This window comes from Filicampus tigris, chromosome 6 (assembly GCF_054856515.1).
Source record: "Filicampus tigris isolate MCC_2025a chromosome 6, RoL_Ftig_1.0, whole genome shotgun sequence".
Taxonomy (NCBI): Eukaryota; Metazoa; Chordata; class Actinopteri; order Syngnathiformes; family Syngnathidae; genus Filicampus; species Filicampus tigris.
The window spans coordinates 6282047-6306602 of record NC_141222.1 but is presented as its reverse complement, the minus strand read 5'-3'; the positions used below and the strand labels follow the sequence as shown (position 1 = coordinate 6306602).

The following is a 24556-nucleotide window of genomic DNA, read 5'->3' as shown; positions in this document are numbered from 1 at the left end:
TCAGTGCGCGGAGCACGAATGGGAAGTGACAAATGCGGATAAACAGTGAGCACACCTTTGCTGACTCAAGTAGTGGAAAAAGCATCAGTAACATAGAAATGGCATACCAAAACATATTAAGATTAAATCACTGTTTAATCAACATTCACAAAAACATGTCGACGTGTTCATATTTTTTGTATATTTTTAAAGTGTGCTGAAATTATGAGCAAAAAACATAAGTAGCTGTTCTCACAAATCATTACAAGGAAACATTAAAACATAACAAGCAAATTCCTCTCTTCCCTCCACTGTGCAGGAAGTAAGAATGTTGCTAACATGAGCTCCACGATTGGTGTTGGCACTTTTTATTTTTTAATAGTAGCTAGAATGGTTGGAAAAGTCACTAAATACTGCAACAGTATTTAAGGTGGCAACACTGAAGACGCACGCTGCTGTTGTTTGCTTGCACTGTCGAGATAAGTGTATCAAAATAAAAGCAGCACATACTTGACTGTGGGTGGCCTAGATGTGGCCCGCGGGCGGGCCCTACTTTGCCCAGATGTGCTGTAAGTCATTACATTAAATTGCTGGGTGTGTCGGGAAAAAAATAAACACCAAACAACCTCTTGTGCTCATTTTTGTTGTGTGCACCACTGATCATAGCTAAATAGTCATGTTTACAAATAGTTTTCTTTTTTATCATCATCTTGAGCAAATACAGATTTAAATTGAAATAAATTAAACAAAATTTAACTTCTCCCCTGTCTACTTTTCCTTTTACCATAGGTCAGGCTCCACCCACACAATCTTCCTCTGCTCCTCCCAGATGACCGTGCGCAACCTGGTCAGTAGTGAGGTTTGGTCACACCACGAGTCAGCAGCCACACGTTGATACAAACATGGCAGTTTGTCCAACAGCGTCTCTTCGCTTCGGGAACACACCAGCAGATGCTCCTCAGACCAGTTGAGACGGTGAAGCTTTGACCTACAAGGCAGGTGATCGGCCAATCATCCATCCATCCATTATCGATACCGCTTATCCTCACAAGGGTATCGGCCAATCAATCAATCAATTATATTTCATTACAACATTTTTGGTAATGATCTGGATAAGGGTGGATTTTTAATATATACTGCATGTGTATGTAAAGCACATACATTGTATTCAGTACTGTGTATTGGAATCCATGAGATGAGGAGTGACTTTGACTTTCAAATGTGATTTCCAATTAAAGCAATTTTTGAAAAGCAGAATGACTCAACTGTGTAAACATGGATTTAAATAACTAATAGGCTTTCATTTCTGTTGTTTAGCTTTAGTATGACACGTGAACTGTGTGTTAATTAATCATAAATCTAATTTCTGAAATAGTTCTGTACTTTTGGTGGTGATATTTTATAAAATGTACCTGAGTTTGCGTGCACTTCGCGCTGACTGGCCGATGAAGATGATAATAGGAAAGATCTCTGCCCTGTGCAGACGACGTATACAGTCCAGCCCAAGGGGTAATACACAATGAATACCCTGTAGGATGAGGAGACAAAAAATACAGTGGAACCTAAGGTTGGCTAATAAAGGGTTGTTCTGTGAGAGAAACTGATGTGAAGTATCTGTATCTTTCTTGGAGTCTAGCTTATTTGTGTATAGAATAATCAAATATCCAACTAAAATGTTTACTTGATTAAAGGGAAAGGGACATGAGTACAAAAGAGAAAATAAAACATTTTACCCAATAACGAACATCCAACTGGTTTCCCTTTTTAAATAAAATCTACAGTTCCTGTCTTAAACTCATATTGGGCATAGCAGTAAACTGTTTTCTTGGGTAGAGACATTTTCCGTGGTACAATTTCAAACACAAATGTGCATTTCAGTTTAAACTTTTCATTTCTTGTATCAACACCATAAGGCATTCATTAAAAATAACATTAAAAGCCTTGTGCATGTAAGGGCCATTTCATGTACATCTATATAATTCACCATGTTGTCCATTAGGTGTCATCATTGTATTTGTCTCAAACCTATTTAAGTTGGAAGTACAGTAATCATTTTGCAGGTGTGTAATTAGAGGGAGCAATACGCTTTCTTAACCGTAGTTCGCCAACATTTTCATCAAGCGACTTACTAACGCGATCAAGCGCGTCAAACACCCAACGTCTAGTCACGCTCAGTACTAGTAAAAATATGTGTTTGGTTTGATTTCCCCTTTAATACATGCATTGACAAATGTATTATCAAAAATGTAATTATCAAGAGCATGTATGTTTCACGCACTTTGTCCATATTTAAAATAGCATTTTTTATCATACATCTTGGTTAGGAAGTGCATGGTCCTTTATGTGGCCCATCAGTAGTACTGATGAAAAATGATGCCCCCCACTGCCCCCTGGCATTTAAGTTGCCCATCCCTGCAGTACATGATTGCAATTCACTCAGCCGAAGGAATGCAGACTACATACATGCATACTGTACATAGACACACACACTGACCTTCTTCATGACTTTTTCCACACTCTGCAGGGTGTAGCAGCAGTTTCTTTCCTGCTCACACTCTTCCAGGAGCTCGGATTTCTGCTTTCGGGCTGCATGATCACTTGAGCGCAATGTCTCTGAAACAAACAAGCAACCTTTTTTGTTTACATGGTGCTCTATTTCATTGAAGAGAAAGAACAACCCATTGATGACTGGATTTAGAAGCACATTCAAATGTGGGGGAAATGAGATCATAGGCTAATCAAACTTGTGAATTTCCTCAATTTGGCTCAGTAGTAAGGAGTGCATGCCTGCATGCACTCCTTACATGGTCATGATGAGACAACAGAACCTGTTGTGAATCTCAAGTGTGAACGTACTTTTGTCTATTATACCAACAAGGTACTAATTGCAAATCTGCCAATTACGGTATTGTCTGGTAAATGGCAAGAAGTATGGCATCTGTTTTTGGCAGTTAACCTTTATTTAGGCAGTGGCATTGCTTCTCCTTGACAAATAAGCAGGAAGAGCTGGGCAGTCTGTCTCTGGGCCGGACCGGTGGGACCCTCCGGCCCGGCAGGATGCCCATTTTTGGGGCGGGGGGTGGTAGCTGACAAATTTTTAAAAATGGCTGGGCTATGCATGGCCGGAAGTGGATTTTAGTCCGGCCCACTAATCGGCCCTAATGCGTTTGATTTGGTCGCGAGGCGGCCAAATTTCATCTCAGCCTACTCGGTGAAAGGCTTCTTTTTAGGCTTCTTTCTACTCCCGCGTCGGCACGAGCGACAACTGCCGCATTGATTCACATGACCGACGCATTGTGCTGTTGGGGGCAGGTCTGCAACACACGCCACGCACACATTAGGAATTGTTGCTGCTCAGATCGGTCCATTATGTCACATGTTGCGATGACATACAGTTTCCCACTCGGAGAGGAGAGAGAGGATGCAGCACGCAGCTCGTTGCTGCTGCAAAGCAAACTAGTTTGGCAATAAAATGAAATGCATAGTCTCGTCATCTCGGCCCCTTTATGGTTGTAGCAGGTACGATATCCATTGTTGTCGCTGTCTTTTTGAAGCGACGCGCCCCGACTTGCAACTCAACTGTTTCAAAACAACTTGTGTCCGGGAGTATATTAAGCTGCGCGCAGCACTCAAGGATGACGCTTGCACATCAAGGTGGAGTTCTTGCACTTCTTCTGGCGTCTTCCCTACTTCCGGAAATACGCCGTAGTAAACCTGTTGTGTATAGTGGTTTGCTGATAGGCTTTTATTTTGAAGGCCGTGAACGAAGGGAAGTGTGGAGAATCAATAAGTAACTTGTTGACTGCGACTCCTGGCCTTCTGTTGGACCCAAATTATTATACAATACAACAAAACCAACCCCAGGGCTCGCAATGGAAGTAAGCACATGCAGTTGGGTACGTAGTAAAGTACTAGTGGCGCATTTTGAAGCGTGTTTGAAGTGTGTCCACAGCGGGTTCAAATAGTAAATTAGCCAGCTAATGATCCTTAAAAAGCCTCTACCATTAGCATCCCTCCCGCGGCGGCGTCAATCACCGACCCAAGTTTTTTTTTTTTGTGGCCGGGGGGCGGAACGGGCCGAGGGGTGATAATTTTAATGAATAGGGGCGGGTTGGTCACGGCCGGAAGGGTATCCAGGTCTAGGGATAGACCGATATGCTTTTTCGGGATGTCCACAAACAAGGGCAGCGCTATGGGTGGGCCTGGGTGGCACAGGCCCACCCAGATTGACAGACTGCCCACCCAGTGAGATTCATGAAAAAAATATATACTTTTAAATTTTTTGTAAATGATTATGACATTATTTTTGAATTTGTGTTTTGTTGTGTTTTTTATTGTATTGAATATTTAAGAATGGCAAAGTTGTGGTTGTCTAAGGAGGATCTGAACTTCATATTATTCAGTTTGTCATTTTATTTGAATATACGATGTTTCGGGATCGGAGGATTGTGCTCAGTGAGAGAAATATTCAGGCCCACCCTGATTTTTCCAGGCCCACCCGTTAGCCACGTTCTTGCTCCGCCTCTGTCAACAAACCACAACAATAATATTTTCCCTTCATTTTGCGCTCTCCACTCAAGAGTGTACAGGACGCTGTGTGTGACGTAGTACTCACGGATCCTGATTGACTGCCGCGAGGTGAAGAGGAAAAAAGGCTCATTTGTTTTAGCCGCGACGAATGGGCGGATTTTCGGTGCTTCCTCCCACGTCCCACTGCTCCAAACGCATCATCCGTGCCGGACGCAACCGCGCCCGCCCGTGCAAACTACATGGACTTCAATTGAATCGACCACCAGATTTAATTGAACAGTCACATGTAGCAGCACCGAAACTGCTCCTGCGTGATTTGTTTTTCCACACACGGAATGACAATGTCCCAGTCGGCGCTCCGGAAGTACAGGGGAAACCAGTGAGCCAATGAGCAACCTGAAGGGCTGACCAATGGAAGCGCTCCCTGGACCGGACGTTTCCGCCCATCCGTTCAGAGACTGACCTTTTTTACGTCCGCTACATTGACATACTGTATAAATCATGACCGCTGTTAAATAAAGCAGTTACATTACAACTCTTGACTCGCTCACTTCATCTCGTTACACACATACAAAGTGTGGTGGCAAGCGGTTCGTCAAATCCAGAAGTGGGTGCCCATAAGGTAAGCAGATTTGAATTGTAAATTAGCCAGCTAATGAGCTTTAAATAAACCTCTACTGTCAGCATCTCTCTCGCTGCGCCATGCACGGCGCTTTTTTTTTTTTTTTTTGGGTGGAGGCAGACGTAAGGACCGCTTTTAAAGGACGAGGATGGACGGAATCGGAGGATGATAATTTTTATTAATAATGACTGAGGGATGAGGACAGAAGGGTACCCAGGTCGCGGACGGAGGACGGACCAGTGAAAAAGGGTCAAGTGCCCAGCTCTGCAAATAGGTAATCTCATTGAGCGTGATTTATAGCATGGCAGAAGGTTCAAATTTCAAACAATAATGCTAGGCAAATAATCGTAGTATATTTATCTTACCATTCTTCCAATGTTAGCATATCCTGTCGTTTTCATTTTTTCATGCTATATTTTTTGTACAATGTTTAATTACTTTGCTTAGATTTCAATTGGAATTTTCTGACATTACTTCACATTTGGGCTTTAAGGTCAGCTATGGCTGATTATGCAGATTGGCATGCCTTTGTGTGTGCATGCGTATGAGCGTGCGTGCATGTGTGTTTACGTGCATTTGCCCGCGCATCTGTGTGCGCATTACTGCATTCTGAAAAAGGTGTGCATTGTTGACACTGAACTGGTCGTTATCGCGATGTTGGCTGCTTGAAAAGGAGATCTTGGGTCAAAAAAGGTTGGTCAACTCTGCTTTACACAATGATGCATGTTTTGATTGAATATTGACTGAAAAGTGTTTGCAAATCATTGTTTTCTGTTTTATGTGCATTGTGCACAACATCCTAACTTCATTGGAATTGGAGTTATAGCTTAAAAAAACAAAAACTGTTGTGCAGAATTTCTCTTACCAGGTTCACAGAGCTCAAAGCCCTGCCATTCTGCCACCTTCTTATCCAGGATGCGTCCCAGGATGGATGGTAGTAACAGGACAGGTCGACAGATGGATGGGAAGTGGGGTGTGACCGGTGTATAGGGCATGAGGGTTAGACAACTTCTGGGTGCCGAAGTTTTATCTAGGTGTGAGGGAATATACAGTGTTTTCATCCAAGAAATTATTACTCATTTGGTGTGTATAAATGACCCTTTGTCATATAGTAAAATGGTGTGTTTCTGTACCCGAATCCGTGCTCTTGCTCTTTTCATTCTCTACGCTGACCCAGAGAGGATTTCGGCCCTGCCGACCTGTGCTGACAATCCTCACTGCTTTCTCAGTATTCCGAGCCATCATGTGCCCTTGCTGAAAAGGGAGGTTTTCACCAGAGAGCCGCGCAGTTACACTCCATAAGCAGTCACTCTTACCTTTTGAGACTTTGATGTTTGAAAGTTCATTTCTTCAATAGCCCGAATAAGAAGTCGCTGTGCTCTGTGGTATCAACAAATCAAGAGGCAGACTGTTAAGTGATAATGAATCTTTACGTCCTCAACCTTTGAATATGGCTCATAAATACCTGTAGTAGTTGGGTACTAATCCACTGTGGAGAGCCAGAAGCTGACAAGGATGAACTTTACTGGCGCACCAAGAGTCTTCGGTGTCGGCCGGGCGCGTGTTGATCACATGTAGAATGTCGTTGCAGGACACAGTCAGTGTCCCTTTGGTACCTGCTGGGATGGTGACGTTGACGCGCACATAGAAAGAGTCACCTGATGACATCTTACTCTCCTGCAATTGCTGAAGCAGTTCCTCATAGTCTGTACAGTAAGCATAGAAAAACACAGTCCTGTAAAATGAGTGAGTACACACAATGAGTGTAGTTCTGATTGGCACAAAATAAAATGTTGATGGAATCATTATTATTATTATTTTTTTTTGTTTGTTTGTTTGTTTTTTACATTTACTGAGTGGCCTTATTAAAAAATGTATTCATCACCAAGTGAAGGAGAAGCTCTGGCCCACAAATGCTATTGAAGGAAGTAATTGATGTAATTATTGACGTGTCAGTGACCCGCCACGATGGTTAGTATACCCATTGTCTATCACAGTGACTGTCAACAACAAGTAGCAAAAACAAACAATATAGTGGTGGAAGGATTGTACTTTGGTCTGTGTAATGAATATATCCACCGAACATTCATTAACTTTTATATCTAATCCTAATTTGCACAATAGTACTACTATCCTATGAATGGCTGAATATATTTGGGGTACACATTAAACTACTGTATACAGGCAATGGTTATTGATGATTGGTCACAATGAACTTTCAGAGTGGCATTGCATTGTGCCACTGCATTTGTAAATACTGGATGTATCAATTTTAAACACTATAAACATACTTTTGCATGTTTTCAACTAAAGTAGATTGATTGCCCTACCTGTATTGCCCTCTGTATTGTTAGTTTGATTATAATAGGTGCTTCATCTTGATTCTGAAGATTGATTTAATCTGAAAATCAATTCCAATGGATTTGTTGTAAAACATGAATAAAAACAATACAGGAAGTCCTCAATTTACGAAACGAGTTCCGTTCCTACTCTGGCGATGTAACACGAATGTCCGTGTATGTCGGATTTCCCCGTTAAAGTCAAAATTTCAAAGTCAAAAAGTGACATGAATAAAGTGTTTTATTGACAGTTGAAAGTAACAAGCGGAAATGACGTCCATTTGAGTCATGGCGCTGTGCGTCGTCGTGCACATGTGAGTTATCAAAATGCCGGCGCAACTCTGTCCGCTCAATCATGTAAACGGGTTATTCAGATTGTTTCAGAAATCTGAATTTTGACCTTAACAGGAATATTGACTGCATGTAAACGTAGTCACTATGGAGCTGAGGACAAAACAGAAGAGGGACATGCACGGGGGTCGTAAAGTCAAAACGTCGTAGGTCGTCGAGGACTTCCTGTACAATGATTTGCATTTCCTTGTAAACCTATATATATATTTGAATACACTACAGAGGCAACATATTTAGTGTTTAAACTGATCAATAATTTTGCAAATATTGCCTCATTTCGGATTTGATGAATGCAACACGTTCCAAAAATCGGTCACAGAGGCAATAAAAGAATGGGAAAGTTGAGGAATGCTAAAAAAAGAAAACGCTGTTTGGAACAATCAAGGCAGGTGAGTGTCATTATTGGGTATATAAGGAACATCAGAGAATTTGGAGAAATCTCTGCAGGTATGGCAGAAAACCAACATTAGAAGCCTGTGACCTTCGATCCCTCAGGTGGCACTGCATTAAATCCAGCATCATTGTGGAAATGAAATTGCCATGTGGGCTCAGAAACACATTAGAAAAACAGTGTCAGTTAACATAGGTTTGGTGCGACGTACGTTCGCGATGTTAAAGCTACCATGCAAAGCTGAAGTCATGCAACACCCAGAATGCTGCGGCTTCTCTGGGCTGTCTGTGGTCTGACGAGTCCACACTTCAAACTGTTCTTGGAAAACATGGACATCGAGTCCTCCGGGCCAAAGAGAAATGGGTCCATTCTGGACTTTTATCGCTCTTGGGTCTCTTAAAGTTCAAAAGCCTGAATTTGTGATGGTATGGGGATGCCTTCGTGCCCAAGACATTGGTAACTTGCATATCGGTGAAGACACCATTAATGCTGAAAGGTACTGAAAGATTTTGAAGCAACATAGGCTGCCATCCAAACATGTTTTTCAGGGACGTCCCTGCTTATTTCAGCAAGACAATGCCAAGCCACATTCTGCATGTGGTACAACAGTGTGATGGCGTAGTAAAAAGAGTGTGAGTATTAAACTGGCCTGGCGGCAGCCCAGGCCTATCTCCCGTGTGTGGCGCATTATGAAGCACAAAATACGACAACAGAGACCCTGGATTTTTGAGCAACTGAAGTTGTACATCCACCAAGAATGGGAAATAATTTCCCCTACAAAGCTCCAACAATAAGTGTCCTCAGTTCCCAAACACTTACTGATTTTTCTTAAAAGGAAAGTGTGAAAAGTGTGATGCAGTGGTAAACATGCCAAGCTTATGAGTTTGAACATTCAGTATCTTGTCTTTGTAGCGTATTCAAGTGAATGTATGTTGAAAGGGATTTGCAAATCATTGTATTCTGTTTTTATTTACATTTTACACAACATCCCAACTTTCTACATTTTCGGACATTGTCAGTCCGTGTGTGGAAAAACAAATGGCGCAGGGTTTCTACATTATGATGACACTTCCATTTGGAGTTTTGGAGAAATCTTTGAAGTGGAAATAACACTGTGGGACATACCATCTTGCCTAGGACGCAAAGCGAGATGGCAGGGACCAGCGACCTGGCCAAGAGCCCACAGAGCTTCTTCTAAAGTGGAATCCTCCAGCACCATCCTGAGAGCTTTCTCGTCCTGTTGGTATCTTACCTACAAATCATCATTGTGTTGTTGGACACCTTCTCATACCGTAACTAATAGTCTTCAAATAATAATAGTCAAATAGATTTCTCACCTCCACTATTTGTGCTCCATGGGTGATACCCACAGTATGTGCAGAACTCCCTTCTGTTACTTCATGCACAAAGACACCAGTCTTATTACCCCCTATCACTGCAATCTGATTTAGCAGGCTTTCTCCCTGGAAAGCAATGGTGAGTACACGGCCATTAATGCGTATTGCTTTTGGACGTGACCGCACGAGGAATGGAGGTACAGCATTTTCATCCAGGCTGGTGAGAGATTAGAGAAGATAAAAAAAGAAAGCACATTTCATTATTGAATTCATCCCATCAATCAGTCAATCAAATCAATCATTCATCCATCCATCTTCCTCCGCTTATCCGGGTCGAGTCGCAGTGGCAGTAGCTTTAACAGTGCAGCAGTGCAGCAGTTACTAAAAGCGATTGGGAGTCCGTCAGTGATGGACTGACAGACTTTCCGTCAGTACTGACGGCATGCTCACCTCTGAGTATTCGAGTAACCTGCTCAAATTTCCATAGAATAATAATGTATTCCGATTAACTATCATTTTAATTTATACATTTCACTTTATAAGAAACAACCAATTGGTTTTCTTTGTTACATAACCAACAGAATTTTATTTCTTTAAATTCACATTGTGCATAGGCAGAGATTGGAAATATAGGTCCAGGAATTAAAAACCCTGCCACAGTTTGGCTTTAGCCACAGGTGCTTCTACTCAACTGGCAAGTAAACGAGCAGCCTGAGTAGAAGCACCTGTGGCTAAAGCCAAAATGTGGCAAGGTTTTTACTTTCTGGACCATCTCTGCATAGCAGCAAACTACATATTATTGTTTAGAAACATTTTCACTGGGGCAATTTCAAACAACTATAAATGTAAACGTATCTAGCATTTCTTGTATCAAAAACACAAGATACTGAATAAAATAAAGGCTTTATCAGCCTTTGCACGATACGAGCTCAGGTGCAGGACTGCACAATTGCACTAATGACCGCCAGTTTGTAGAGACTACACAATGTTCTTGTTAAAGAGTCTGACAGCAGCAGGCAAGAAGGAACGGCGGAATCTCTCCTTTGCACAGCGAGGGTGTAACAGTCTGTCACTAATAGTTCATGGTTGTGTTTTTATAAGCTTAGACCAGCTTACTAGCAATATGACAAATAGTCTTTATACTAGTACATGTTTTGGAAGTGCTCAAACAAAAATAAAGACACCTGGAGAGAAAACTGTTGAAATGGTAATCTATATTGAATATTGATTAAAGTTCTCAACAATTACAGTAAAAGTGTTCAAATGATTCACTTGTTTGATAGTAATCCTCAAGAAGAATTTTAAGGACTCAAATTCACACTTTGAGAAATTGGTGGGAAACATTAAAAATATTTACACATTGGTGAGAAACATTAAAAATATTTTGAGGTAATTATTAGTAGGGTATCTTAAGATGGCAGATAATTAATTGTAACTTATTTAAAAAGGACGAAGTGGTCTAAATTGCATAACTCCTCTTTTGTCAAATATGAACTGAAGAAGGGGAGTTGAGCATTGGTTGTCCTGACATTGGGCCCCAAATGATTAGTTACGGCCCTGCGCTGAAGCAATGATATCGCAAGCCGCGGTAATATGCTTCGGCTTGGCGCAAAGACAGGCTCACACACGAGCGGGGCTCATTCCCTGATCGGTTATGATGGACCCACCGGGGCAACCGTGTTCCCCAACTCCTGAGTCCGACACGGATGGAGCAGAGGGTAAACTAAAGCCCTCGGTAGTGACAGCCACTCCGATTATTTTTGGAAATATTTGGTGCAATCACGGCGTGTTACAAGGGTAACAATTTAGCATTCAGTGATTTCCGGAACATTTGAGCTCTGCCTTTTGCCACATAAATGCAAGGCCCATTCACCGTTTTGCATTTCAATGTGTTTGTTTGAGGCGCAAAATGCGAATTCAGATTCGCAAACCACAATGTGAAACAGCTTATTTCGAGCCTTGATAGAGGGCCTAAAATTGATCCCCGAGGCACAACATGTTTGTTGAGAGACTTCCATCATCCAACCATTTTCATGGCAGCACAAGGGATATTTGTTGGACACTTAAGTAGGTCCGGTTTGACTCAGTTTCGATCTTTCCCTATGGAGTTTAACATCACCTATTCATTTCCTTCATCCTCCCGGCATGGTTCAAAGGTATGAGTAATATCACCCAAAAAATGTCATGTTAACTATCATCTATAAAGTATTTCTAGTTGTAAGATTGCCTCACCTGTATGCGTTTTTGGTCCCACCCGGAGCATATTGTCTTGATAGGGGGTTGTCTTCACTCAACACTAAACAGAAGAGATGGTTTTTAATGATTTTTTTTGGCATCAAGGTTGTTTTAAAAAAAATGTGTCCATGATAATATGTCACATTTCAACTCTTGACAATAATTGTGCATTACTAAACTATGCCGTTTGCCCTCATTAGGGTCATGGGTCACTGGAGCCGATCCCCTCTTGGTGAGAGGAGGGGTACACCTTAGACCAGGGGTCACCAACTCCAGTCCTCAAGGGCACCTGTCCTGCAGATTTTCAATCTCGCCCTGCTGTAACACATCTGTTAAAATGATCAGGATCATTATCAGGCTTCTCAAGAGCTTGCTGATGAGCTGATCATTTTAACAGGTGTGTTAAAGCAGGGAGAGATTGAAAACCTGCAGGATAGGTGCCCTCTAGGACCGGAGTTGGTGACCCCTGCCTTAGACTGGTTGCCAGTCAATTGCAGGGTACATGTAGACAATCAAACCAACCATTTCTTTTTGATGAAGTGATTCTAATGATGCAGTTCAATTAAAAGCACTGTCATGACATCACTGAATTGAAGTACCTCTTTAATCTTTCACTTCTAGTTAGATTTTAGTTAACGTACAATCTTAAAAGTGTGAGAAGAAACTTTACAAACAATTTGAGATTGAGATTTGAGATTGATTGAGATTGAGATCCCCCATGCAAAACCACACACTTAACCAAGGAATGTAGACGTGCAAAACCACACACTTAACCAAGGAATGTAGACGTGCAAAACACACCACTGGGGAGGATCTCAAAATCTTCCACTGAAGAATCATCAGTCTCCGCTGTTTCCATGCTACAAAACAACAAAACATCGGAATCAGATTAGCGAGTCTCACTGTCAACACATACACAGACGCATTCATGCATGCACGCACGCATGCATGCACACACCCCAACACAATGATGTTCAACTTCATACTGTTAGATTAGGCCTCATTGGCACATAATTAGATAGGTGATGAGAGCTGTGGCCTCTCCTTACTTGGCCGTCCTTATCTATGGCGCTCTGGCACACGTATTCGTTAAATTCAGTTAAATCTGTGGAGTTACACATTAGATGGGCTAGGCAAAGTCGCCCCCCTTCATGGAGTAAGATAGTCTTAAAACAACCCTTGTTCTGCATCAGACAGAAAAATGCTCCATGATGATTGTGTCATCAAATCAGTTAAAGTGACAACATACAGTCTTCTGGTAGTTAATGATAGTATAAGCAAGCATTCAAGACAAACGGACCGACAAAAGTTCCCTCAAAACTTTTCAATACCAATAGAACTAAGTGTAGTAAACACGCGTGCTGAGTCTGAGGTAATTGCAGCAACTCAGACAGGTTTGGCTGGAGATGATCACATTGTTTGGAGAGTAAAGTAAATTATATTCTCACGTCACTGACTGGCGGCTCTGTCGTTATATACACAAGCATGCTGAAGTCGTGCCCTCTGTCAGGTGTCACTAAAACTTTATCAAGGGCCTTTGAGCTAATAGTTTACCTTCAAATAACAGAAACCCGGTAAAATATTACTCACAGACGCACACTAACCTGCTGTCTTCATGAAGAGCTGCCTCTCTTCTGCGGAGAGACTGAGGACTGGGAGGCTCTACATTTCTGGATCGGACACTACTTGCCAGTGGATCTTCACACTTCAAGATAAATGTGGATGTGTGCACAAATAAACATCAACATTTTAAAACCTAGTACATGTGCTTAACTTGAGGAAACGCACCAAAGTGCGGTATCAATTTAACCAAATGCTTTTCTACATGGCTAATATTTGGATTTCTTATGTATGAGGAAAGCAAAATATACAACCCCCCCATCCCCCTTAAGCAGTACAGTTTAACAGCGCTAAAAGCTAAAGAAAATACATAATAACACATTGAACATTATATTAAAACAACGTGTCTCTGAGAATCAGTGAAAGCTGTACATTATTCTCTATGTAGAAAGTTTTTGAGTTTAGATCTTAGAGCTTTTGTGTCATGTATATATTACTATACTTGTTCGTTATTTTGTCTTGAACAATTGTCACAATTGTTTTGAGAGTACAAGCACTTGACAATGAATCAGAAATATCAAAAGATGTCAACGTCAAAAGACTGCTCACTATTGTGAAGCAACTGAATGTGTATTATGTTGCTTCTGAATGAGGGGATATTTTTAGACAGTCCTTGGCTGTATAAGGTTTCAAATGCTCCCCTTTGCTACAGTATGCCAATTTTGACAATTAACTTAACTTTGATTCAAACACCTCTGATGTAAAGGAACTCAGTGGTGAAGGGCAAATTGCATCCATGCGGCAAAGTCTGCGTCTGTTTGGGAATGGTGAATCTTCAGAGCTGGATATAGGACACTCCCAGCCAATCCCCTTCTCCTTAAGAAAGAACAAAAAGAATGGTATTTCATTAGAAATTCTTTTGTTCTGTAAGCCAACGTATTTTTTGTCCAAAATTACATTAGAGCTCTGCCATTCTTTGCTGTGTTTGGCATTCACACTAAAGGCTCTCTCCTGGAGCTCCATCATTTGAGACCTCAGGATGTCCTTCTCAGCCAGGATGTAGGCGATCTGGGTCTGGGCCTCGTTTCTGGAAAGGTATGCCTGGGAAGCACAGAAGCCATTGCAATTCAGTTTGATCACTTTTGCCAATCTTAATTACACACACACACACACACACACACACACGTTTCTCACATGCATTGCATCGATAAATAATGACTAGTAATCAATTAGTCCTAATGAGTCTAATCCGTATGTTGTGTACAGCTACTCGTGTACGAAACTCTTCACCCAGCCTAATTACACACAGCTATTTTTTGTGGCAATCTAAGTGGCACATGCAGCAGACACATGCCAAACACTTGTCAGAAGCTGACGTTAATAATGATCTTGGCTTAACTTTTGGCACAGGATATTTGTTTGGAGGCGGTATTGCGTCAAATAGCTGGCATGACAATCTGGAAAAATTCTCTGGCTTGCTCATCAACACATTTTCAGAAACACATGGACAGTTCACAAAGAGAAAATAAATGATACTCTGATGAAAAATAGATTTTAAGAAATATTTCTTGTATTGCTGTGTAATCATTATTAGTACAATTATTAGGGATGTTCTGATCAGGTTTTATGACACCGATACCGATCATGCATGAATGAGATCAGCCGATACCGATTCCGATCACATGGAATACCTGTATATTTTTCCATTTATTTATGGTGACTGCTATTATGCAATACTATCTGAAAAAAAATCCAGCCATATTATTGCCGTAATTTTGACAAAATCTATATATAAGAAATACAAAACCGTTGCTGGCACAATACAACAATTAGTCGGTCACAAAGATAATTAAAAAAACAGCTTTTAGTAACACAGTTTTTAACAGATCAAAAGAATCAGCAGTCTCAAAATACTTAATTATGCAAAAAGTCAAATAGATAACATGCCACCTAAACATTGCATGGTTCAAAATATAATCAAAGTAGAAAAAATAGTCACATTTTAGTCACACAATAGACAATAGTCACACACGCTTCACTCGAATAAACTATTCAATGAGTTCCTAAATTGAAACGACTCAGGAACTTGGTTTCTTGTCTTGTGCATAGACAAACTATCTCGTGCATTTGTCAACGAGAAAAAGTACCGCATCATGCATAACACATTTTGGAATGGCTGTGCCTCGTTCGAACATTGTCATTAAAAGCAGTACGCGAGCAAAAAACTCCCTTGTTAGACTCATCATCGACACAGGACTGACATCCGAGCTCCATTTAACACTTGTAAAACTTAAACAGGATAATAGGCCTTCTTTTAGGAAACTTTCGATGTGACAATACACTCTCTGGTGGAGCTACGTCTGTGAAGTATTTGCGTCCCGGCACGTAGCTAGCATAGCTCAAAGTGGGTGAGCAGACGGCGGAATCCGGTGTCTTCCACCACCGAGAATGGTTGATCATCAAGTCCGATAAATGTCATTATTTTCCTGGTTATTTGCGTTGCCTTTTGCCTGTCGCGCTGATAAGGGTTTGAGTTGTCAGCATGGGCTGCGTTAGCTGCCGTTTCATTGTTGATGCTGCTTCAATGCAGTGAGCCTCGTAAACTCAGATAGTTTGATCAGCAATAAAAGGCTTTGATCGAATATGCCGATCACGTCATTTTTCAGGAAAATCGGCTGATCATTATCGGTGCCCGATCGATCGGAGCATCCCTAATAATTATAATGACAAATCCACTTCCATCAGTGCTTAGTGCGTAATTTTTCAAAATGTCCCGTCATTCGTCAATCGTCAACAAAACGGGCGTCCGTCAGTGACAGACTGACGGACCAGTCCGACCCAATGCCTACCTCTGCTATTTACACTTAACTTACGGTGCCCTATGAAGGGTTACATTGTTTACTCTTTTTTACTTGGTCTCTCTCTGTCTGCAGTTCTCTCATCTGATTCTGGATCACAGTGCTCTTCTGTTGGTGCATGTTACAGTCCAGAGTCAGCTGCTGCACTTGGAGGGTCAGACTCTCGTTCTGATCCAGAAGCTGAACAATGATACACATAATGTAGTTATGGGAAATTTGTGCATGCATTATCGAGATACACAAAATGTGATGACAAAGTCAACACTATGCTTAACTACACAGAGAAACCACATCAATGAATAACTGACAACACAAGTATTTGGAGCACAAGTTCCCTGATTCCATTCCTGTACAGTCAAGTGTACACGGTCTGGCTCAAGGGCAATTTGAACTAAGGTTTCATATGTAGCTGCGAATCAAGAACTCCCAGAATCCTGAATGACATATTCCATCTCACAAGCCACACTGGTGCAAAATAACTACTGACATCATGTTAACTGTAGCAGTTATCCTACAACCAGGGCTCTAAATTAACACCTGCCAAATGCGGGTTAAATTCATTTTTGGCGGGTGTTGTTAAAAACTTACTAGCCAGTTTGGATGCTATATTTATTTATTTTGTTTTACATATTTTAATTTCTATTATGTTATCTTTTCTGTTTTGGAGTGATTCTGCTGCTTTATGGTCGCCTTAAAATGAGTGGTGGGTGGATTAGTTAGAGTGTGTGACAGCTCATTTCATACCTAATCCTGCTTCCTACCATAGATTGTATTTGTGCTTTAAAGACGACAATCCTGTTTTTGTTTTAAATTCCTCATTTTAAAAAAGAACATTCGAGCAACAAGTTTTTCCTCATGAGATTGTTGGGTAAAAGTTGCAGCTGTTTACTTGTGAGGACTGAATGGGTGGCAACAACTACTTTACTACATGCACCCAATAACCCTGTGTTTTGAAGGGGTTATAGACGGCATGGTAAGGTAAGTACTGGCGGAGAAATGCCAGTATTTTGAGGGTAATGGCTGGCAGCAACATATTGTTAAAAAAAAAAAAAAAAGAACTAGCTCGCTTTCAGAACAGTAAAAATGTGGAATTATGAATTATGAACTAAATAACTTAATTTTAGAATGTTTTGATTGGACTTTGAACTAGTTCACGTAGAAAATGAATTTATCCAACACTGGCTGCGCCAATGTCAGTATTTCATGCTATTGTCTAGAGCAGCGGTCAGCAACATTTAATACTTAAGAGCCATTTTGACGGTCTCCCACAGAAGAAAACAAACACTGGGAGCCACCAAAACCTTAAGTGAGGATAACAATGAATATAATAAAAATAAATACAATTTTTATTGAAGTAATCCACTTATTCATGAAATTACAGGTAAACTTAGATTATCAACCTGCAACCACCCAAAAATGCCATCTGTTTTGTCATCATTTTCATTAAATGTGGATTTTACAGTCAGCTGTCCAACTGAATTAGGACTACTTCATTTAAGGCAAAATATATTTTGAAAATAATAAACGAGAGACGAACAAAGATAACAGAGGAGCTTGATAAAAACAGCGGAGCTAAGTATAAAAAAAAAATGGCTAGTGGAAATTCAGATTTGCTGGTAACTTTAGACAGTCACCAGCTACATTGTCTGGTGAACAAAAAAGTTAATTTCGAACCCTGCATACACCAGTTCCACAGTCATGAAACTCACCTCTTGTTTCTCTATGTGCATCTGTTCATTCTCTTCTCTATAACAATTAAGTTGACCTGCGAGCTCCACTTGGCTATCTATAGCCTCAGCCAGGTCCTGAGCCAGAATATCCTGATGAGCCTGACAAAGGTTGAGAGTTGATGAAATACCAACATGGCAGATGAATAAATACTTATGGCCTCTCTAGAATGATTGGTTTTTTCTCACTGGGTTCAGTTTCTCAATCTTGACTAACTGGCAGCGCAGACTCCTGACTTCCTCTTGCACCTGAGACGCCTCCGCTAAAGGGGCACATCTCAGAGAGCGCCGTTTCTGGAAGTCATTCTCTGTTTGGGCCTTCTGCAGTTCTGTTTGCAACTGATATATCTGTCACAACACAGGACATAAGAATTATCAATGATATTCGGAAGGTACTGTAATTGAGACAAAATACTGATGTTGGCGTTGACTGCCTCTTGAGCGCAGAAGTGCCGTACATTTGAATAGGAATGAGATTTAGCGCTCATGGTGTTTGAACACTCATGCATGCATGTGGAGCAAAACTAATAATTGACAGATAAACGAGACCCAATTCCTAGATAAAGACACACAGCAAACAACTGGATATTATAGAATAAGAAATGGAACTACAGTTTTTACAGCTTGCAGTAAAGCATTGTGGGACTTCACAATTTAGCATTCGGTCAAGGTAGGAGAATGACGTCACATTTCGATGACATGAAAAATGATGGAGGAAGATGAGAGTGTATTTTAACAGTGGTCATTGTAGCGGTGTAACAAGTATAAATAAATGTGACATTTTGATTTGATAATGACCGATCTATGTAACTGAACAAGTTGCAATTTGGAGAAAGCGCAGTGAAGAGCTAGTTTGTCCAAAACACTTTTTCAGGTGTGAGGAAAAAGTTGATTCAAATAAATAAAACACATTACAGTTTCAGACACATTATCATTATTGAGATGATAACGCAGAGAAATTGGCCGAAAACAAAAAAAAAAAAAAGGATTTTAAAACTTTAATTATGGGATACAATTACTGAGTTAATTGATCAAGTTCTAGTGAGGTCACACATCTTGATCAGGTGAATTTTAGGACGGTCTATTTTCGGGACAAAGCAGTTAGTGGTGACTACGAACCTGTAAGTTGAGGTCATGGAGGCGCATGCTCGCAGCTGATTTCTCCTCGATGGCTGCAGTGTAGCGTACATACAAGTCGCACTTCTCGTCCTTCAACTGGGTAACTTCACGTTGCAGTGAAGACAAGTGTCTATGTACTCGCTCATATTCCAACTGAAGGCATCTGGACTTTTCCTCGTGCTCCATTATTTGTTGAATCTCAGACTCCAGAGAGGCACAGCGGGCACTCATTCTTCCAGCCTCGCAACGAGCCTCCCGAAGCTCGTTCTGCATCCCGGTTACTGCTCTGATAAGGTACTCAGTAAGTTCAGAATACTTAATCAGGCCTGCACGGAGAGCAGAGACATAGGACAAGTCAGACATATGGAAAATAAAACTCATTTGGCACTAACGGACATTTTGTAACAAACCACTGAATCTTGAAGGTTCCGAGCTGGGCTTGCGTCCAGTAACTTGAGTGTAGAGGGTTGGGTAGTGGATCATCAGGCTTTCCAGCAAAGCCACTGCACCATTCCTACCTTGGGTCCGCAGTAGATCCATCATATGGCCTGCAAAAAGTGGTGTGTTAGGAGAGGGGATCATTATTATTGTCCACCCTTTGTCTCCTTATTTAACCTTTATTTATCCAGGTCGAGCAATTGAGAACAGATTCTCATTTGCAATGCCCACCTGGCAGCAGAAAACAGAGTAAAACAAAAAGTTTCAGTTTCATTTACCAGCCAAAGCAATCAGAGGTTGATATTTCATAGAGGTGAGCATTCGGTCAGACTGATGGACCGATCTGTCAGTTCATCAATGACGGACGCCCATTTTGCTGACGTTTTTCTTTGGGGGGGGGGTGTGACAGACTTCTGACGATCTAACCGACAGACTGTCTGACGGACTGACCAACTGACGATCAGAGGTGGGCATCGTCTATCCGTCACTAAGTTCTTGTCTGTACATCTGGCTGACCCATGTGGGCCTAGTCCGTCCATCGTTGGCGACAACCAACCGGCACGAGAACATAATTTTCACGGCACAAGCAGACAATAAACAAAAAATATCAAATAAAAACAACAGACACACGCAGAACCCTACCTCACCTCTGCGTGGTGATCGGTGGAGTAAAGACAATATGGGACACGTCATTGCGTCTGTGGGACCGGTAAGTCCGTTCTCTATGCCGTTAGGCTGACTCGGACCGACCGGGCAGGCGTGAAATACAGACGAGAACTCACAGATGGGCTAAAGCACTGACGAATGCCCACCTCTGCAGACGATTACAATTCGGTCTGTCATGAGAAATGATGGACTGAGAAATGACGGACAGGTACCCAGGCCACTGACGGATGACGGCTGATGGACCGGTAAACTTTAGTAAAATACCCACTTCTGATATTTCAAAAATAAAAGCACTTTTGAAATATTCCAATAGTATGACTATATTACACGGAGTCCTCATTTTACGAACGAGTTCCGTTCCTACACTGGCGATGTAACACAAATTTCCGCATATGTCAGATTTCACCGTTAAAGTCGAAATTTACGTCAAAATACTTTGTATAAAAAAAACAAATATATAATAAAATAAGGCGGCACGGTGGTCGACTGGTTAGCACGTCCGCCTCACAGTTCAGAGGTCATGGGTTCGATCCCGGCTCCGGCCTCCCTGTGTGGAGTTTGCATGTTCTCCCCGTGCCTGCGTGGGTTTTCTCCGGGCACTCCGGTTTCCTCCCACATTCCAAAAACATGCATGGTAAGTTGATTGGATACTCTAAATTGCCCCTAGGTGTGATTGTGAGTGCGGATGTCTGTCTCTGTGTGCCCTGCGATTGGCTGGCAACTAGTTCAGGGTGTCCCCCGCCTATTGCCCAAAGATAGCTGGGATAGGCTCCAGCACGCCCCGCGACCCTTGTGAGGAGAAGCGGTACAGATAATGGATGGATGGATGGATAATAAAATAAAACTACTTGCTGCTGTACACTCTGCGCATGCTCATTGCTCAACCGCAAGGAATGCTGGTCTTTGTAGTACAGGAAGTGTGTGTATGCGGAAATGCATTGTTTGGCGTGCAAGCACCGCAAATATACAAGCAGAGCTACACAAGCTCAGACGCAGCACAAAAGCACACTTTCGGTGCGAGGAGAAAACCAGCTGCTTCATTCCTATGGTGAGAGACATGAATATCAAGTGTTTTATTGACAGTTGAAAGCAGGGATGGGCGATATGGGCAAAAAAAAATAAAAAATAAATAAATAATCGATATCTTTTCAAAAAACTCGATAATGACAATTTGACGCTATTCTACAAAAAATATTTTAAATCTGCACTTGCCTCTCAGACCAATTGTGGATAGACAGCGTTTGTGAACAACATCTCTTTTGAATTGCTAAATACAGCTAATGCAAAACATAATGATATTCTACGTCAATATTTAACAATAAAGAACACAAAAATTATATATAGACTTACATTGATTTTGGGGAATATTTATGTCATTTAAATGTCTCTGCTGTTATTCCATAATGATGTGACATTTTGAGCTGCAATAAGTACTGGTGTACCACAGCCAACTACTAGAGCAATCAGAATAAGAAAAAGCTGTTAACTACAGCAATCAGAATGACAAAAAATGTATTTGATATGTAACGTGTGACGAAGTGTGACCCAGCGAGAGAAAAATAAGATGTCATGACAACACCCAAAAAGTGCATTTTCCCACTCATTCATCGCTGTGATATGTAGACTTGTGACTCATGTTTGAGTGTATGCTGGTGTCATACTAATAAGCCGTCGTAGTTTGTGCAACAACATATACAGGCTAGCTATGAATGATGCGAACTACAAGCGCATAAACTGAATGTTAACCGATCATCCAGGTTGTCACGTTTAACTTGCTCGTTAAAGTTAAAGAGTGTGTGCGTACGTGAGTGCGTACGTGCGTTTATATTTGTTGGTTCAACTCTGCGACTGTTTTCTGAGTGTGTGTTTAAGCTTTTGTTTAGCGTGCTTGCGCGGTCGCCAAGTTTTCCTCGTAATCCATATGACTCGTGGTGGAACAAAATTGCTCTTCACGGTGACCGTTTTGGCACATTTATCAATGTTATTCCCACCGACGTCAGTCTTGTTAACTCCAAACCATTTACAGACTATGGAAGACGTGGACTCGCGCCTCGGTCGTATGAATCTCCGCTCGGGGCTCGGCACTCCTCTATGTTTGAAACAGCTCCGCTACAGTGCGGACAGAGTCACGTGACCAGGTCCTGTCCGCTGATTCGGCGAATGATGATCACTTCCTCCTCCTCTGCCGTCAAAGCACACTGATTTGCTGCATTTCCTCATACTTTGCGGCTGTCGACTGATTCGAGTCGTTATACTTTTAGAGGCAGTATTAATACTCGATAATGTAAAATTACACATCGTGAAAGCAAGATTGACGATGATATCGATAACGATATATATCGCCCACCTCTAGTTGAAAGTAACAAGCGGAAAAGACAAAAAAACAACAGCAGCAGCAACATCTTACTTGTTCTCATTGAGCGATTGCAGAGGTTGTGGCTGGAAAGGATCTCGTCCTCATCCATCTCGGTGAGCACCCTGGCCTGCCTAAGGTACGGTATCACGATGCATGGCCGCACCCCCAAGGACAGCCGATGGCGGTTGTCATTGATGAGTTCCCACAGTTCCTCCTCGCCCATCTCCTTCAGGTCGGGACCCTCTGGGACACTCTCTCCCGCCATCTTGAGTGTGTTGTGAAAGTCAGCAATAAAGGTTGCCTGCTGCTGCCACCGCTCAGTGACTCATTACTGGAACTAGACAAGAATTATAGTGAGGCTGGAAGAGGCAGGCCCACGTTATAAAAGGCACAGTCTCTCCACACCCAGTGGGTGTTTGTGTCAACTCAAGTGTACAGTATGCGTGCATGTGAGTGTGTGTGCGTGCGTGTCTGTGTTGATGTGTGGGCGTGTGGGAAAACCTGTAATACAAGACGTCTGCACAGTAAGGGCAGACTACATACACTTGACAGAATCCCCAAATTGGGTTGCAATCACAAAATTACATAATCACACACCAACACAAAGCAGACCATGTTTCCATTATTAAACAATGTGAGACTGGTCTGCATAAACTTCCTTACTATCGCTACCACTACTACTCCCAATTACAACACACAATTGCAGTACAGCAAGCTTGTATTTTGCCACATCATATCAGTCGTCACAAAGAAACAACACAAAACAATTATTATTTGAGAGCGCGCACATGTACTGCATGTCTCATCCATTCACATTTTAGGTGACCAGTTTTAGTATTAAATGATAAAACATAAAAAAAAAAATGTTTTAGCATCATTTATACTTGTTGAATGTATCGACATCTCAAACATGTATGATGGTTCTCTGTAAAATTAGATGTCACGCAGGTTTGCCCTAGTAATTCCTCATTAATGAAGCCAATCAAACAAACATTCCAGACAGCTGACAGCTACAACAGAGAGCAGTCGAGTGCAAAGTCCTTGTTGAAATGAGGAAATACACCGGGAGGTATAACAGCTGTAAAGTGACAGTGTAGGGTGAAAGGGTTTCTCATTTTGTTCACTCACTTACCATCCTTTTGTGTGAGCAAGCTATTTACCGTGCTGTGAATGATTTATACAAACAAACAGACCATCTCAAATCAACCCACTATAGAGGAAACAGGTGCACAATCATTGCTGAATTATGGGAAAACTCAATAACAGAAGAGGAAATGTATTTTAAGACTATAAAAAAAAAATTCAGATATTAAATTGCTTTACTACAACTTTATGTGTAGGAACCGAAGATAAATGCACCAAACTCACTTCAACCAAAGTTGTCCTGAAAAATATGCCTGGCACAGATACAACAGTCGGATCAGGGCCGTTGCTACCCCTTTAGGTGCCCTAAGATGAAAAGTCAGATGGTGCCCCCAAACGTAACGCGGTCTAACAATTTTTCGTGGCCTGAAGGTTTTTGTGCAGGTGTGTGGGGAAGAAGATTTGGTAGCTTCATGAAGTTGTTCAAACCTTTCTACATGACCAGTTTGTTAACTTGTGGAAAAGAGAAATTCGCTTCAACCCCAAGACTCATACAAAAATGCACGTTCTGTGACTGATACATAACCACAACAAAACGTTTGTAATTTTTTTTTTTTTTACGGGGACAAATTTAGCAGACGATATTGGTAATATTGTCTTTGGATAGTAAAGCGGTGGGTGATTCGTGACGGGAATTAGTGAGGTATTTACTTACAAGTTGGGTGCGTAGGGCTAGCGTGCTAGCTCTTAGCGCACCTCCATGATAACAAGTAGTCCGGATGATTTTGACAGTTCTCACGTTTCTTTGCAAATGCTATTCGAACAGAATACGTCCGACAGTGAACACGATCCAAAATAGTCACCATCCATTCCCTTCGAGTCACTTTTGAATCTGACTGCGCTAAAACCAACATGTATCCAGCCAGCTCTGTCTGACCTGTCTCAGTCATTTAATTGTTGGCCAA

At 41.5% G+C, this 24556-nt stretch overlaps 1 protein-coding gene across 2 annotated transcripts; it reads right to left on the bottom strand.

Annotated features, from left to right (window-relative positions):
- Positions 1-116: 116 nt before the first annotated feature.
- Positions 117-22845, bottom strand: card14 (caspase recruitment domain family, member 14). Of its 2 annotated transcripts, none has more exons than XM_086034138.1 (20): positions 22560-22845; positions 19459-19596; positions 19049-19374; positions 18119-18277; positions 17912-18031; positions 16257-16382; positions 14302-14445; positions 14086-14220; positions 13389-13492; positions 12559-12644; positions 11782-11845; positions 9550-9766; positions 9338-9464; positions 6597-6837; positions 6448-6511; positions 6265-6385; positions 5997-6161; positions 2474-2592; positions 1392-1507; positions 117-967 (listed from the first exon to the last, which is right to left on the bottom strand). In XM_086034138.1, exons 1-20 carry the CDS (start codon positions 22771-22773, stop codon positions 760-762), a joined length of 2994 nt encoding a protein of 997 aa, XP_085890264.1. In that variant the 5' UTR covers positions 22774-22845; the 3' UTR covers positions 117-759. The 2 variants fall into 2 exon arrangements, with proteins under 2 accessions (XP_085890264.1, XP_085890265.1); XM_086034139.1 differs by having other exon boundaries at positions 12586-12644.
- Between the last annotated feature and the right edge of the window lie 1711 nt (positions 22846-24556).